This window comes from Telopea speciosissima, chromosome 5 (assembly GCF_018873765.1).
Source record: "Telopea speciosissima isolate NSW1024214 ecotype Mountain lineage chromosome 5, Tspe_v1, whole genome shotgun sequence".
NCBI classification, from domain to species: domain Eukaryota; kingdom Viridiplantae; phylum Streptophyta; class Magnoliopsida; order Proteales; family Proteaceae; genus Telopea; species Telopea speciosissima.
In genome coordinates this window covers 6069229-6086788 of record NC_057920.1, presented here as the reverse complement: position 1 = coordinate 6086788, position 17560 = coordinate 6069229, and the positions used below count along the sequence as shown (strand labels likewise).

General features: G+C 38.8%; 1 protein-coding gene across 2 annotated transcripts; it reads right to left on the bottom strand.

Moving 5' to 3' along the window:
* Nucleotides 1-1117: 1117 nt before the first annotated feature.
* Nucleotides 1118-10850, bottom strand: LOC122662519 (auxin response factor 5-like). 2 transcript variants are annotated; one of them, XM_043858171.1, is made up of 14 exons: nt 10427-10850; nt 9997-10109; nt 8450-8548; nt 8260-8316; nt 7960-8112; nt 7780-7864; nt 7514-7604; nt 4735-4899; nt 4490-4612; nt 4167-4242; nt 3915-4050; nt 2517-3844; nt 1666-1856; nt 1118-1282 (listed from the first exon to the last, which is right to left on the bottom strand). In XM_043858171.1, the coding sequence occupies exons 1-14, from the start codon at nt 10527-10529 to the stop codon at nt 1126-1128; spliced, it is 2877 nt and encodes a 958-aa protein (XP_043714106.1). In that variant the 5' UTR covers nt 10530-10850; the 3' UTR covers nt 1118-1125. The 2 variants fall into 2 exon arrangements, with proteins under 2 accessions (XP_043714106.1, XP_043714107.1); XM_043858172.1 differs by having other exon boundaries at nt 2517-3757.
* Nucleotides 10851-17560: the final 6710 nt, after the last annotated feature.

Sequence of the window (17560 nt, the reverse complement as noted above, 5' to 3'; positions counted from 1 at the left end):
AGGAAGCCAATATGCTGCCAAGAAAATATTTCTGTTACCATTCAATCTGGAAGGTTTATGCTTGTTATGGATGTTCTTGTATGGGTGCTCTGTTATAGGTCTTCCAATTGGATCAGATCATAATATGAAATCCAACTTGTTTATTTAATTATTTCAGTTTGGCTGAGAACAAATCTGCCATTGAGTCATTTATAGTTAGATTCTCCCCATTGGATTTGCACTTATTTTTGTCCATTACAGTCTGGTCCAAGTATCAGCTATACTCACCTGTATTTAAACTTTTCCTGGCAGATGATTTCCCAAGCACGGCAACAATGGATGGCAGGTATCTCTCTATTGTGTTCCAAGTAGGAATCATGACTGGAATTCAAGCCACAACACTACTCTGGCTGTTTGAAATTTAACATTTCCCACACAAGTGCCTTTATGTGTATAGGTGTAGGCATGTGGCTTCATTAAGCTTACACAAGAGAGATGACATTATCCTATATTTGTGGAGTCCATAAGGACCCCAAACTTAGGTTTTATTTCGGGCTTCTTAGGGTTTGATGGAAAACCCAGCTAAGGCATCAACTACAGATAGATCATAAATACTCTCCTATTAAGGTCCTCTGCCCTCTGTAAAACAAATTGCTATACTAGCCCGCCCGATCAACTATAAATTTTTTCCCCCTGAACTGCTGAAACAACAATAATAGCAGCTTGCATACATTTCATTATATTCTAATTCTGTAATAAAAAAAAGATGACACATCTGATACAGTTGAATTCAGAACTCCCCACAATCCCATCTCATAGCCCATCAACTGGGAAACTTGCTCATGCTGTTCAGAAAGGACAGGGAGGCAAGGGAAGGGAAAAAAAAAGGGGGGGGTGGGGGTGGGGGTGGGGGGTGGGGTGGGAGGGAGGGATTCACTACAAGTAATCTGGCTGGCTCATGCCGTTAAGGGTGATGAGAAAATATTCTCTTCCCACACCATCAGTTCAACACATCCAATTCCTAATATACCGGATATGAACAATTGACCTGATCAGATGAAGACAAACTACAGGAGAGGATTGACTTCCACCAGATATCTGAAGGTTTCCGGGTGTCACAAAGTATGCTTGGTGTCTGTACAAGAATCAGGCAGAGCCATTCCACGCATGGCCAGCATCTGATATCAGATCCTTTGTTCCCTCCACTAAAGTGTTGCTGATAATCCGCATCCCCTCTTCACTCATCTGCTGAACTTCAGATGGCGACAGAATTCTGATGCAACGAACACAACTCACAAATTCCCTGCACACGTTAAAATCGTTATATTGGCTCAAGTTTATGGCAGACCAAAACTGAATGCAAGAATATAGGTCAGTTTGCCCCATTCAGAATTTTTTTTCTTTTTATCATCAGTTTGCCCATCCAGAGTTCAACTGCTATTGTTCTCCACTACAATAGTGCCATCTGAATTATAGGACTGCCGTAACAGAACAAGGAAAAGAAGCAGATCAGATAATTCTAACCATCCAAGCAACACATTCTTCCCAAATGGAAGGAATATAAATATGAATATTCAGGTCCAAGGTCTAGGATGGATTGTTTTCTTATCTTCATACTGCTGCCCATCTAGCAGCTGTCTCTAAACATAGGCACCTATACATTAGCAGACGAAAGAGATGACTTACTCCCATGGATCATCGCCTACTAGAAGAACATCATTCTCATAGTCAACATAAACAAGTTTCCACCCTGAACCTCTTGGATCATCAATCAGCCCCTCAAGTCCAAACATACATGCAATCGCGTTACGTAGTTCCTCGTAGTTATTAAACCTTGTAACATCAATAGACCTTCCCACGGAACCTAGTTTCTGAACCTGTAAAATCAAAATTGATTCAAATGCCAAAGGGCATCGATGAAAATTAACTTTTTGATGAAGAAGCCAGAATTAATTAAACAGGCAACTGTGCTGCACAGGTGGCAGACATGCATGGCAATTGATCCTAACAGTCTTGGAGACCGCTACATAAAAGAACCAATTGGATTATCCTTCAAGTACGTTATAATCCTCCCATAAACAAAGGGGAAAAAAGAATGGCACCTTTTGTTAAAATTTATTGGGCCGAGTTTTCCTCAAGCCACAGTGAAGGAGGAATTCCTTCACCCGATGGGCCTTGGATGGGTGCCAGGTAACCGGGGAGGGTACTTTTGACCTCCAAGGAATAAGGGGCAGGGAAATAAAAATGACCCTAGATGGCTGGGTGTCTCCTTCAACACGGGTGAAGGAAAACTTTCTCCAAATTTATTTATTTATACTTTTATCAGCACACCAAATCTTGATAAATGTTATTCCCCACCAAATGAGTCATGCTCTGTCTCCTAAGTTCATCAAACACTATCGAAGCCTTCTGTATGATTGAGACAGGCATGGCACAAGCCCTAATGAAGCTCCAACATGGTGGAATCTGACAAAAATATTCCCCTTGAAGTACTCACACCCAAGGAATTTCCTCTGGAGATGGTTTGAACTTTTTACCTTTGTATATGTTCGCAGGGGTTGAGATACTTGTTGCCATGAGCCTTTCTGCAAGAGACTACTCTCGTCAAAATCCATGTTGCTTGAAGATGTTCCTCCTGAATTGTCTGGGAACTCTTGGAAAGAGAAGCCTTGAGAGTCTGCCAGGCTTGCCGACGTTATCTGAGACTGAACATCTTGACTTGAAGTGAGGTTACCAAGCAAGCAGTCAGAAGGATTCTGGAAAGCAGCATCACTCAAGGTACCAAACCCCTCCAAGACTGTGCTGGTCACAGAAGAAGGATCAACCACAGTGCTTTCATCATTGCTCAACTCCAAATGAAAACCACTGTATATATCACTCTGGTTATTACTTTCTTCAGAAGAATATCTCAATCCACATGAATTGGATACACTATGAAGGGCAGTTGAATCTTGTTGCTGACATGGAGTAAGTTGAACTTCTTGAGGTAGAAACCTTAGGTCATTCAATTGAGGGCTCCACATCTCTTGACTCAATGGAGGCAAGCTTGGATTAACTGCTTCTGGGTAGAGTAATGAAGTATCTTGCTTATCAAACCCTGAAAAGGATCGCGTTTTCAGATTTTCAGCAAGTGATTGAAAATTACAAGATTGCAACACCCAATCATCAGCATCCAAGTACTGAGATGAGAGGTTACTAGGGTAGGGAAGTAAGCCATTTTGATTGTTTGCGTCCAATTGCAACGCATCGATTTGAAGTGGGAAGCCAGTATTTGATCCCTGCTGCTGAGAAAAGCGCAGACCTGTCTGCAAATGCAAACCCCCCTGATTCAAGAATAATAGTCCATTTCCAAGGTTTGGAGGATTCTTGGAGCCCTCACTCAATTTGTCTTCACTGCAGTTTCCCAAGGAAGGCAATTGGCTCAGCTGGTCTGTTGCAACCATAGGTGCTGTTTCCAGTTTCTCAACATGTGTTTGGATTGGCAATTGCTTTTGAAATTTATTTAGAGGCTGCACATTTTCACATAAATATGCTTGTAATGCCAAATTTGCATCTATGGTCGATTGCAGATTGGGGCAGTGCTCAGGAGGATTCTGATTTTGCAGCAAAGTGTTGTCTGAATGTTGTTGAGGTTTCTGTTGGACTGAAGTCTGTTTCAGCAATTCTGCCTCAGGTATTGGAGTTGCTTTAGTTACACTAGCTGGTAGGGCAGCAGACAAGGAGCCAACTGGATTAACGGTTTGGGATCTGAGAAGCAACTTCATCAGCTGTTCTGAACCCGTCATGGAACATGGAAGATCAGTTACATTTCCCGGTAAACTTGCAAATGACCTTTTCATGAGATTTCCCCATTGCATTTCTGCCCCTGATACCATAGAAACTCAGTTATCTTAGAATCCCATCAACTCCCAAACAGAATATAATGATGGACTTACCCACATATCCAGGATGTAAAGGTCGTTTGAGACCAGAAGTCAATGAAGGAAAAATGAAGAGACTTTCAGGGGTCTCTATCTCCCATAAACTAACCCTATTCTGCATTTCTCCACATCCAGTTTCATCCCATTCGACCTAAACATAGGACAAGAATGCACTAGTCAAGCAACCAATACAACCAAGATGTTTTTCCGATTTACTGATCTCAAACCTGAACTTCATTTGAATAGAATATAACTAGGCTTAATTACCTGAAGATTTCTCCATTTTGAACCAGGCCACCCCAAGGGGTCCAAGACACTGATACCCACAACTGTGCCCATGTATCTGAGTAAAGGAGAGAAACTGTTAAACTCTTGTAATCATGGATAAAAATAAATAGGTATCCACCCCGCATCAAAGAATTAAAAATCTCAACATTGACCGGAAACAAGAGACTGCAGCTCCCTCAGAATTATATTAACGGTTCTATATGAAAGCAATTGGCAGCTGCTTTATGGTTTGGTATGACTCAATTTAGAACAAAACTAACAATCAATAGCAATCTTCTAAAACTGGTGATTAAGAACGTTACCTGCGCTTGCCCGAATCTTCTGTCTCAAACATCATTCCGAATCTCCTACCGACTGAAACCTGGCTACCATATACAGCTTTTTGGTATTTGGCCAAAGGAATGACAAACTCTGAAGGGCATGCCCTAAGCAGACACATGAAAAAGAATATATGATCTAAAAATAAAAGGGGCTTAAATATTTTCTTTTGATAAGGAGATCAGATGCTTTGTAAGGTATATAGTGAAAGAAGAAACATCAAGCATACCTAGGGTTGTAGAAAACGGTAAAGGGGCTTTGATTAGCAACAGCATGGGCTGCAGCTGCGAGGACCCCAATGTGCATGCTATCAGCTGAAATAACTGATGATGGCAGTGCATTTTGCTGACGGTTTGCACGCCTCACACCCAGCAATAACTGTGATTTCTCATCCCTTTTTTCAACAATAAAGATTATGCTTTAGTGAGACAGTGGAGGATACTTACCATATGATTCTAGGTTATTAACGTACTCGAGTGAATTTTATCAAATATATCCATGTCGAACTAGTGAGGCTTACTGATATGAAACATCAATCAGGGTATCAAGCTCCAAATATATAATATTCACTGAAAGGAGGGCAACTTTTCATTTTCCAAATCTAAGTCATGGATGCAGATAAAGGATTTTAATGCTATATGTAACTACTAAATTTAACTTCTTATGATTTTCATAGAGAATTAAAATGGGATGGATGAAGTGGAGAGGCACATCCGGATTGTTGTGTGACCGATGCATTCCTTCAAAGGTTAAAGGAAAGTTCTATAGGACTGTTGCACGCCCGCCTATGATGTATAGGGCAGAGTGTTGGGTAGTTAAGACTTAAGAAGTGTCATATTGAGAAGCTATGTGTGGCAGAGATGAAGATGTTAAGATGGATGTGCAGAAAAACTAGAAGGATAAAGTAAGCATAGTTGTCACGGCGTCACGGCGATCCAAGTCGGTGGAAGGGTGTCACGTCGATATATGTCCTATAACATCAAAAATCAACATGAAAGTGTACTACACTACTACTAATATACTATGCCACTATGGTTTAATTCATGAAAGTGTAACTAATATCCATTAGTGTATATGAAAGTATGAAAAATTGAAAATATAGATTAACCTGTCAAATAATTGAAAGCAATAGTAAAAATCAAATGATAGGCTAACCTGTTTACTGAAGCTTGATAGCAATAGTCTTTCTTCAGTGTGTGTGATTTGGAGCAAAGCATCTAAGCTATTAAATGGTTTTAAAAAAAATAATTTAAATCTAACTTTTATATGTACAAATATCGACCGATATGCCAACATATCGTGGTATGGCGTCCATGGCGTCGCCATGGAAGCCATATCGAACGATATATTTACATCCACCATGGCGTAGCTCGATATGCCACCTCTCCCAGCGCCAGAACGCCATGGCGACGCCATGACAACTATGCGAGCTGACTTGGGAGTTGACCCGATTAATGACAAGCTCCGAGAAAGTCGTTTGAGGTGGTATGGTCATGTCCAACGGAGGACTATGGATGCCCCAGTAAGGTGGAGCGATATGATCCCAATTAAAGGAGCTAAAAGAGCTAGAAGCAGGCCTAAAATGACCATAGGAGAAGTTGTGAGGAAGGACATGCATAGTCTAGGCCTTGTACCAAGTATGACCTCGAACAGAGCCTATTGGAGGGCAAGGATCCATGTAGTAGACCCCATTTAGATGAGATTCTCCTGACTTGCTGGGCTGTGCTTCTTTCCTCTTACTTTCATCTTTCATTTGTCGTTTTCCATTTTTCTTCCCTCACCTCATTCCCTATCCCTCTTTCCTCTAATCTCTTCATTCCCCCTTTTTTTTTGTTTAGTACTCAGTTTTCCCTACTTTGTTTTGTTTGGATCCATGCAGCCAACCCCATTAAGTTGGGATAAGGCTGAGTTTGTTGTTGTTTGTTGTTGTATGATTTTCAATTTTTTTCCATAGCCCTCCACCCCCAACACTAAAGAAATAAAAGAAAACAAACTCTTTGATATCACATATGGGTAGGCCACAAAATATATTAATTGACCTACCAAGGGGTAGCTCAGTTGGCAAGAACCAACAAATCACAATTAAGAGGTCATTAGTCGTGTCCTGGGTTACATAAAGCTTAGTCAGTTGAGTTAGCTTCAAGTCCCAAAATTCTTTTGAATGTCTGAATTCCTGTATTCTTGTCACTTAGTCCAAGAATCTTGCTTTAGCATTCCAGTGTACAGCACCTAAATATAAATTAGGAAAACTAAGAAAATGGGAGCGGAAAACAAGAAATTTCAATCTCGCACTTTGGAAATACTTCTGCCACCGTGCAGAACACAATAATTTTCCTTATAAACTATTAAATAAATCATAACTACCACTTAAAATGTGCATTTTACAAAAAAATTATTTACTTGAAACATAACTTCTAACAACTCTTTGTCAATACCTATCTTTCATATCCCAAAAACCATTGGTATTGGTTATAAATTTCACGAGTAGTATATTCAATATTTCATACATTTAAACTAAAAAAAAACTAAATATTTACCAATTGCTAACTTATCACTCGTTAATTCTGTTCATTTTATTTCTAAGATTCATAGGTTAATTTAGGAGCAAGGTTTCTACACAATTTCTCTTTAATACAAAGTTTTAATGCAAGAATGAATAAATACATAAATAAAAGGAAACACTAGGTGACATGCATAAAAACAACAAACACAACAGTGGGGTGCAAGAAAACGTTTCTAAATCCTAAACATGGCCAAGTGAAACAAGACACCACAGTTTGACTGCAATTGAAAGAGAAATTTTCACACACATGACTAGAAACATAAAAATTCAACTGTAAGGCTATAAATGATGTCTAGCAAACCATGAAATCAAGTGCTCAGAATACACATCAAAGCATCAAAAGGTGTTTCCACTAAATGTTTTGACCTCAAAGCCAGGATCCTCTATCCTATGGAATACGGAAACTAGACGGTTGTTTTTTTGCAGAAACCATACAACAACTTACCTTATAAATAGAACAGCATCACCTGCTCTAAGCCTTTTAGCACCCACAAACACACTCCAACCAGTTGTAAGAAGATGACGCTTCGGCTGCCCTACATTATAAAAGGGAAAAATAACAGGAGAAGAAGCAGAAAGCATAAAAAGGTTGAATAAAAAAATGAACAAATTTGGAATGTAAATTGACAAGTACACAGTTGTGGTTTAGTGACGGAAGACGAAGGAAACTATGCACTTAATTACTTAATGAATATCCCCAAGTATCCTTACCGCGGTATATGTGACGAAACGTCCATGTATTATCATGCAAATCTCGAACTACAAGCTCCTGAATTGGAGGTTGCATTGAATAGTCCTGAAATAAGTAAAAATAAGAAGAGAATTAGTTTGATCCAACTCAATCTTAACGAGATTTATAAAAGTTTCTCATCAACATAGTAAAGCCCTCACCAATGGCGGGAAGAGCTTTTCTGCTGCTCTGCGGGGAACTGAGAAGCCACCATGTGTGCTTGTATCACTGGCAGTCAGAGTCTTGCAGAAGAACTCAGTTGGATGCTTACTTGGCTTTGATCCAAAATCAGGAACAGGGAATATATCTTTTTCCTGATCAAATAAATCAAAAAATTTAACCATTTCTATGGCCCTCACATTTGAGGATCATTTTCTTGATTCATCGAGTTGTAAACAATAAAAATTGCAGCTTCTCAGGAAATAAAATTTCTATTCTAATTCAAAAGTCAGCTGACTTACAGAGTCCAATGGCTGAAGACTCAGTTGTGCATATATCTCATCAGTGTCTTTGTCTGCCTAGAAATCAGATGATTAAAAGCAGGCTATAAACCAGGTATCTTCAGAAACATATGATAAGGACAACAAATGAAATTAAAAAATAAATACAATTCAATAAAAGAAGGGGGGAAACATATGGCAAAACACATACATGTAGTGTGACATCGTGAATTTGGCACAGCAACTGGGATTGAAGATTTGGGTAGTTTGGGATATGTGATCTAACTGTTCTTTTAGTTGATACAGCCACCTGTTGAGAACATGAAAAACTCAAGTTAATGGGATGAAGAAAGATGAAGCCAGGACGTTGTCAAATATTAATGAAGTAAATGTATTCAAAAAAAATTAAAAGCACAAAGAACAGTGAACACAAGATAACATATTTCATAAACAGAAGATGAGATATATATTGTCATCAATTGTACCCACCGTTCCTTATGTATTATTTTACCCAGTGGGATCATGAAATTAGACAATCCACCTCCAACATGCTTCAGTTCAGAAGAGTCATAGCAATCAATCACAATGCCAAGAAACCAGAAAGAAACAGGAATGAAACTTGAATGGGTAGTTTTTTAATCCTACTTCAACTTTTATGACGAGGACATGACTGTTTGTCATTTTCTAGATACATCCACGTGTTAGAAGGATTGAAAATGAGAAATTAGCTACAAAAAAAAAGCATAATTCTATGCACTTGCATGCAGAATACACATAGCTATAGTAGTACTAGGTAATTAATTACAGGAAAAATATAAATTTTATAGAGACAAATGGGCATCCCCTCAAACACCTGACATCCTTGTTGAACACTGGCATGTATGTTTTTGTCATTGTCAAGTAGATTCTAACCAATGGTCCAACAGAATTCTTCCACTTCTTGTTAATCCAGAAAACAGCTCCCTCATAGGGAGAAAGGGAGAGAAGTACTCAAGTTCTTAGTTAACATTTCCTCGATGACTCAATTATTGTTTACCCATAAACCCAGATTTATCAAGCATATCTTCCTTTCAAAATTAGATCTACATATCAATTTAGTGATGCAATTTTGAGATAAATATCCTAAAATAGACCACATTGATTGTCTAACTCTTCTTCTTGAATCTCTTTAGTGGGGAATAACCTCCTTCATATATGTTTTTAGACTCTTGTTCCACGCATAGTCATCTCCAACTATCATTTTCTCCATTTACTTCTTTTGAACCTCCATTCAAACTTAATACGTGCATCTTTGATCTTCTCTTTTGTTGACTCTTCGATAGAAATGGCAAATTCTCCCCTATCATATGTTGTTTCCAGTTATCTTGCCATCCATTAATCAACCATTGACTGACGATCCAAATTCTACATGAATTATTCACAGAGACCACTCTCATTGAGGGCATCAAACAGCTGGATCTAGTTATTGACAAACCCAAACTGATCTTCTAAATGAGCTCTCAAGGGCAAGTCCTGGGGAAAATTACCTAAGCAATCAACTGTGTGATGTCACATGTTCATGAACTACATATCTTACTGAAATCTTCTAGGTTACAATTAAATGAAGCTATGCCTGATTAGCATCAGTCAAGTTTGAGTACAATCAGTTAGGGATGGTCTCAGTGTAATCAGTTGTCAACCAGCAGATTGGAATCCAACATCCTTTCCATTTGCTATATAAGCTATTCAAGCAGAGGAAGATGATAAGTGGAAGCAAACCTGTTCGCTGTGTCCTTGGGGGAAGTAGTAAACGAGGCTGCCGACCTGCGGCAAGGAAACAAGTGGTCCAGCACAAGCGTGCCAAAGCTCAGAGTTTATGATCTTCCGTACCCCTAAAACCAACCAAATGTGAAACTTTCGTCAATAATTTAAGAAAACTCAAATGCAGAAAAGGATTAAAAAAAAAAAAACTATATTTTGGGACGAAAAACAGACATTTCATCTCATTTCAAAATTTATCCACAAAAAGAAGGTTGCAAAGACAGCGACCAAAGAATGCCGAATCACCATTAAATTTGTCAAATTTAGGTTTTTGATTGAAGATTTGAAAGTCATATCCGTCGTTGTTGCATTGAACACTAAAACGAGGTAACAGACGACAACTGAGACAGTAAAAGAAGAATTCTTCTTTTTATGGAAGGTAACTAACCAGACTGATCTTGAAACTCCTTCAACATTTTCATCTCTTGAAGCAGAGTCGTAGTTCCATTCACCAACCCTCCTGTTTTGATCTTCTCATTAACGGAGGCCATTCTTAAAATCCCTTAGCTTTTGCGAAATTAGAATAATGGATGAGAAGAACTCATCTTCTCCTTAACCTTCCCCAGCCAAAACTCCAGTTGCAGAAACCTTCTCACCACAGCTGAAAACCCAACGAAGACATCTCAAAATCTGACCTTCCCTCCAGAAAACCACAGGACAAACGATAATCACGTCACAAAATCTCATCTTCCCCACAAACTTACAAACCTCAGCCACAGAATATCATTTACTCCGAGGAAAGGAAGAAAATTTCCAATATCGACAAAAGTGAAGCGCCAATGCTCAAAATCCAAAACCGAGGAACAAAACCTGAAAAAAGCAATTTCTTATCAAAGCACGCGGACCGAAGCATGAGTGGTCTTGATGATGGAGTGTTTCTTCTTTTCCTTTATCATCTTTTGCACAATTGCACCAGAGGGGAAAGAAATCGACCTTTCAATGAGAGAGTGTGATTGATATAATACATTAAAATCTGAGTATCTATCGATTCCTTCCTTCGAATCCCTCAAAAGACAGCTTTGTGCCTTTGTCCTTCCTTCCTGCTGTTTTCAAACCTTTGCTTTTTGATTTCTTCTGTTCAGCACGGGAACGTATGCCATTGGCTAAGCGGAATCTCTTAGCCTACGCACTCTTTCTGATAACAGTAAATCCATTGCAGGCTTCCTTTAGACTGGTAGATAGAAAAAGAGGAGACGAAGAAAACACGAAAACAGTACTGGTCCTACTGGAACCTCAGCTCAGAGAAAGCTCGGTGTCTGTGCGTGAAAAGAAGAGAGAAAGAGAGAGAGAGAGAGAAGGCAGAGAATGTCAAGATGGCGCACTTTAGCACGTGTTTTACGAGGCTCTGGTCAGTCGTCTCTGCTTCGTTCCGATCTTCTTCTGTTCACACAAACTCAGTAATGGCAGCTCTCTCTCTCTGTCTGCTCTGTTTTTGGGTCCGCTGGCTGGCTTTGTGTCTGGAATTTGACCGTTCGTCACGCGTATGGATCACGGCAAAAAGTGAGAGATGCATGCTAACATTATTATAAAAAAAATTTAAAAAAAAAAAAAAGGAGGACACGTGTCGGAATCTTGGAAACCCTGACCCCTCTTGATGACATTAAGATATTAGTAAGATATGATGCGTGTTTATCTTAATCTCCACTTGCGTACCGTTATTGCATACTCCCCCTACTTCGCATGGATACAAGTTCATGCTGGTAATGATGAAACCGGACTGTTTCACGGCCTATCACATTATGGTATTGGATTCCATTGCATCATTCATTCGTGGTTGATGGAATTAAAAACAATAAAAACCGTGAGATTAAAATACTAATTTTACGAGTAGGTTGAATCGTGCGGTCATAGTAACCAACTCCCGATGTGTTGGGAATCAAAACCCTCCTGGGCCCATAGTGGCAGTCATCTATCTATCTATCTATATCTAAAGTTTTGAATGGAGAGTATTATTTAACTTTGGTCTTCCAGTTTCCCAAAACCGTTCATGCTGTCCACGTGGCGCACATGCAGATACGTTGCAAACTTTTTTTTTGTTTTTGAGATATGACGATATGTTGACCCAACAACTGTCATGAAGTGATGGGTGGGTTTTATTGCTGTCTTATTTTCTTTCTTTTTGACGTAGTAACAATGGATAACTTCGAAGTGGGTCCTACTTACACTTTACTATGATTTTTTTTATTTTTTTTTTATTTTTTTGGATTGATGATATAAATAAGATTAATAAAGAGTTTCTGAGTATCTTTATTATCATCAATATCATTATTTTATGATAAAGAAAATTATTAGTAGGAGGGAGAGGATAAACCTTATTTACAAAGCGAGGAATAGCCGGCCATTCTGAAGAGGTGTGTTTTTTTGGTGAAAAGCCATTCTGAAGAGTCAGCGTTCAAAACATGGGATAAGAAGGTGAAGAGGATAAAGACCAAAAAAATAACAAATTAAATTGATGCTGACCCCCCAAAAACTTGTGAGAGCATCAGCCGCACCTGAAAATTATCTATTTTTCAGCCATCTCCTTTACGCATATTTAGAAATGATACAATATTGACAAGGTCCGTCCCCCAAACCCCCTAAAAAAAAAAAAAAGAAAAAAAAAGAAAAAGAAAAATAAAAAATGATGTGGAAGATCCTTTAAAGGATGTTGGAAAAATAACCATTGATAACGGGTTCACACACTGCAAGGGTCCTGCAAAGTTGAGAGTATGGCCATGACCTCCAAAGGCTCCACCGTGTTGATGCTGATGAGTGGTCGGCTAGCTCTGTATTTGATTAGAGTCTTTTGCCATCGTCGGCTACAAATTACTTTTTTTGTACTCCAAGGTTATACTATAATGCCCGGGCTCTATGTGGGAGGTTTTTCTTTTTTCTTTTTTTTGTGTGTATCCAGGTGATGCCGCTCTGCGTGCTTGTGGTACCGAGCTTATCGTTGGTCCTGATGCTCTAGCAACCGTCCAATCTTCACCGACCCTCTCTGATCGCCAGACGATACTCCACTCGTCGATCCAGTATGTCTTTGCAGATCTGTTCGAATGTAGGTTGTGGTAACGTTTCTAGTGGTCTTCTTGCCGTCAATCGAAGCTCTACTCATCGATCCAGCAGACCTTTGCAGATCCAACAAGTTTGTTTGAAAGTATACTATGGTAGCATGTCAACATGTGTGGGCAATGTGGAGTTAGATTGTTCGGCACATATAGGGCCCTTTCTATTGGCACGTATGTGCATGTGCTCAACTTTAATAGTGGCTACTGCTTGTTACCTAGGGAAGTGGTTGTGATCCAACCCCTAGTTTAGATGCCCCCAGTCAATGGTATCTACGATCAGGTCACTTTTCACTTCTTGGTTTTGGATATCGTATATTCATACCTTGTGTTTATCAGGTTCTATATTTGTTGTATGTATTTCATTTTCCTTTGCTTGGTGCTGACGAGCATGAATGAATAGCCTTTTTTCTACCCAAAAAAAAAAAAAACACCCACACTGCAAAGATCCAATTTTTAATTTCTTTAGACCCATCAAATAAAAGGTGGTAGCCAAGGTCTGAACTGAATGTAAATATTGTATTGAATTGAAATTGATCGAAATCAATCCCAAAAATCTTAGAATCAACCCTAAAATCTGAAAATACAACAATTGAATCAACCATTTTAAAAAATTAAAAAACAAGATCAATCACAGCCAATTCAATGGATGTTGGGAAATTTAGTGATCATGGGAGATTGGGGGACAAGCACAGAGAGAGGTGTTGGGATGTAGGGAGACATTCATCAAAGCTTCGTCTCACGTTTTGTCCCATGCACTCAGAATCTCAGATTCTCTATTTTGTTTCCAGCGATAGTAGAGACTAGAGAATAACCGCTCTCTGTCTTCACTCTTACGACCTTTTCTTTTGTTTTTTTCGGTTTGTATCCCTCTTGTGTTTTGTCCAGCTCTTCTATTTATTTATTAGGAGGGGAAAAAAAAAAAGTTGTCAAATGGTATGGTACCCGCTTCAACATGGGACCCTTGGGAGCGTGTCCATAAGCATCAAATAGAAGTCGCTTATGGGATGAAGTCGTCATTTAAAATTTTTTTTTAGACTATTTAAATGACACTTTAGAATTTGAAAATTTAATGTTAAGGTAAAAAAAAAAAAAAAAGGTTTTTTACAACTATCATCCTAAAAGTTTTCATATCCACTATTATTCTCTCCTAAAAACTTTCAAACAAGTGCTATTCTCTCCTGTTGCATATTAATAACTAAGTGATCCCTTAGACCCATAATGGAGGGGGTTAGTAGTGATACTGTGCTATTGTCACGGAATTTATAGGATGAAAATGCCCTTTGTCCAAAATGAAATTTTTTATAATTACCACCCCAAAAACTTTCATATCTATTATTACCCCTCAAAACTTTCAAACAATTGCTACCCTCCCTTGTTGCATACTAATAACTAAGTGACCCCCACCGTTACAGACCCGTAACGGAGGGGGTTAGTAATGATACTGTGCCGTTGTCACGGAATTTGTAGGATGAAAATGCCCTTCATCCAAAGTGAAATAAAATATTCTTCCAAGGGTTATTTTTTGTTTTCTTCGTCTCAACGACCTGTCCTTTATAGGAATTAGGATGATTTACTACTATAGCTACTCTCTTTCACAGAAACTGCGTTCCTTGAAGGAGAACTAGAACCCTTTATTACCTCATCTTCTTCATCTTCTTGTCTCCCTATCCATATCCAACACTTCGCCACATATACCTTTTCTTCTCTTGATTACTATTTTCGAAGCCAAATCTGTATAGAAAACCTTATCCCTCTTTCATTCTCAATCTCGGTGATGTGATTATTGCCTTAGGTGAGAGAGAGTTTGGATTGAATTGTATAGGTTCAGACATTAATGGCTGAAGATGGTGAAGACAAACTTATCGCTGTGGCTCGCCACATTGCTAAGACTCTTGGCCGGACCGAGACCATGGCTGATGACATTCTTCAGTTCTTCTCCTCCTTCAACGGCCGCTTCTCCAAAGAGAAGTTGTCTGAGAAGATCAACAGCGACGATCCTCGAAGTTATACTGCCTTGGAGCAGACTCTGAAATCTCTTGATCGTCAGATCTCTCAGTATGTCTCGGCTGATAAGCCCATTTAGTCTGTTTCCGCCAATGCCTCAGCCTTCCTCGACACCATTGATGAATTACTCTCCACATCCAGGGATTGGAATTCCTTAGCTGGCGAGAAATCAATTGCTGCTTGTTTGGATCGCGTTGATGAACTTCTTCAGCAGGCGATGTTTCGGCCGTCGACGAAGTTCTTCTTCTTCCGGTTTGCTGCAATAGGTGAAGTGAAGAGGAAGTGAAGGTATAACCCTTTGAAGATTGTTTTATTTCACTTTGGACGAAGGGCATTTTCGTTCTACAAATTCCGTGACAACAGTACGGTATCACTAGTAACCCCCTCCGTTACGGGTCTGTAACGGTGGGGGTCACTTAGTCATTAGTATGCAACAGGGGAGGGTAGCAATTGTTTGAAAGTTTTTGGAGGGGTAATAGTAGATATGAAAGTTTTTGGGGTGGTAATTGTAAAAAAATTCACTTTAGATGAAGGGCATTTTTGTCCTAAAAATTTCGTGACAACGGCACAGTATCACTACTAACCCCCTCCGTTATGGGTCTGTAACGGTGGGGTCACTTAGTTATTAGTATGCAACAAGGGAGGGTAACAGTTGTTTGAAAGTTTTTGGAGGAGTAATGGTAGATATGAAAGTTTTTTGAGTGGTAATTGTAAAAAACCCAAAAAAAAAAGATAAAGTTTTCCTCCATCCATAAAGGACCGTTCACCCACCATTCTAGGGTTCACAAATCCCTCCTAGGATTTTAATATGTTCCAAAAATACCCTCCTAATACTCATTCCCACCCTCTCACATCCCTTAGTGAATGGGATCCCATTCGTCGTGGGTGGAGGAAAACTCGATCAAAAAGAATCTTAAAAAAAAAAAAAAACCCTTTTCATTGTCTTGCACAATTTTTTAAGTATATATGTGAAATGACAAGATTTAATAACAATGAAAAAAAATTATATACTAGAAAGATATAAAAAAGTAAAATTATAAATTATTTGACAACTTAAGGGTGCCAATAAGAAAATCCCTTTTTTAAATGACCTCTTTTAAATCACATTCACTGTGCAAATTATAAATCATCCACTAAGTTGTACAATGTGGCATATTGGATGAACCCAAAATTTTGTGAATCAATACATCTCAAGTTTCCAATGCAAATGGAGTTGACAAAGTGACAGAAGAGAGACATTTAACAATTCCAAGACCACCCAGAAGGTTCATGTCAATACTTGGACTACCGAACTAATGTATATACCAATACAATGGAGGGTATTTGATTGAACTGAGCCTAAAATTTGACACGTGACCAATCTAAATCATTTATTATATATTCAATAATCGAAATTACTATTTCACCCTTCTACATCAGGCTAGCGGGTGTGTATTCTATAAATTATGACACACGAGTCCAACAAATATCTCTAGTTTATTTAATTCTTTTTGCTGTTTGTGCAAATCAATTTCTTCACTAGACTGTGACTTATTATCAGTTTCAAATTAAAATAGGGCCTTTGTTGTGTATTTGAAAAGATAAAAAAAAAAAGGGTTCTCACTTCTCCTTCTACAGCTCTATTATTTGTCATGTGTCAAATAGGAGGGGCCAAATTTTGTGAGTCACTTGCTCACATATCAAGTTTCAAGTAAAAGAAATTATAATGGACATTAAGACTTTCTAAAAAATAATAAGTAAATAAATAAAATGGAGAATCCCAATTCATGAAAGAGTATATGATTGATTTGGCTAGTCTATTTTTTTTTGCGTAAAAACCCCTGAAGGGGAAAATTCATAAGACCCCGGGGGCAGGGGGCAACAAAGGAGATACAATGCTAGGAAAGTCATCAGGAGTGACTCCACATACCCAAACGAGGGTAGAGCAGGGCCCATTTAGAAATATTATGGGCAAAATGGGCAATTCAAACCAAAGTCAATATATTTAACTGCCAGAATTATCACACCAATCTTCCACGCGGCATTATTAAGTGGTTAAGTATTTCCATAAAGGGATTTTCTTAAGGACACCTCTTAATATGGGTGTAAGTTTGACCTTGTGAACCTAAACTTGGATAGGACCGGGGATGAACTTTTCTTTGTTTGTCAAGCTCGAGGTCAGGGCAGGCCTGGGCTGAGCACGGCCAGCCCAGTTCGACCCCAAATTTATATAATTATATAGGGAAAAAGATCTCTACTTGATAGTCTTTCCTACGCCCTCTCATAGGAGCACCGTCAAATGATACCTCTACCCCTTGGGTAGATACCCAAACATGCTTCCCCATTGGCCAAGACGCTTGTGTAGAGAGCATACGACCAAATAGAGATCTCTTGCCCAATTATAAATTAATTATTACATATTATGTTAATGCTTATGGATGTTGATAATGATCTCTCTTTTTTTTTTTTATGTGCATGATACAAATGGCCAA

Coding starts and splice junctions, on each gene's coding strand:
- LOC122662519 (XM_043858171.1), bottom strand. CDS start 10,529: ATGGCCTCCGTTAATGAGAAGATCAAAACAGGAGGGTTGGTGAATGGA. Junction 7,605..7,779: donor GTTTCGTCACATATACCGCG/GTAAGGATACTT, acceptor TTTATAATGTAG/GGCAGCCGAAGCGTCATCTT. Junction 4,051..4,166: donor CAAAATGGAGAAATCTTCAG/GTAATTAAGCCT, acceptor TCCTATGTTTAG/GTCGAATGGGATGAAACTGG.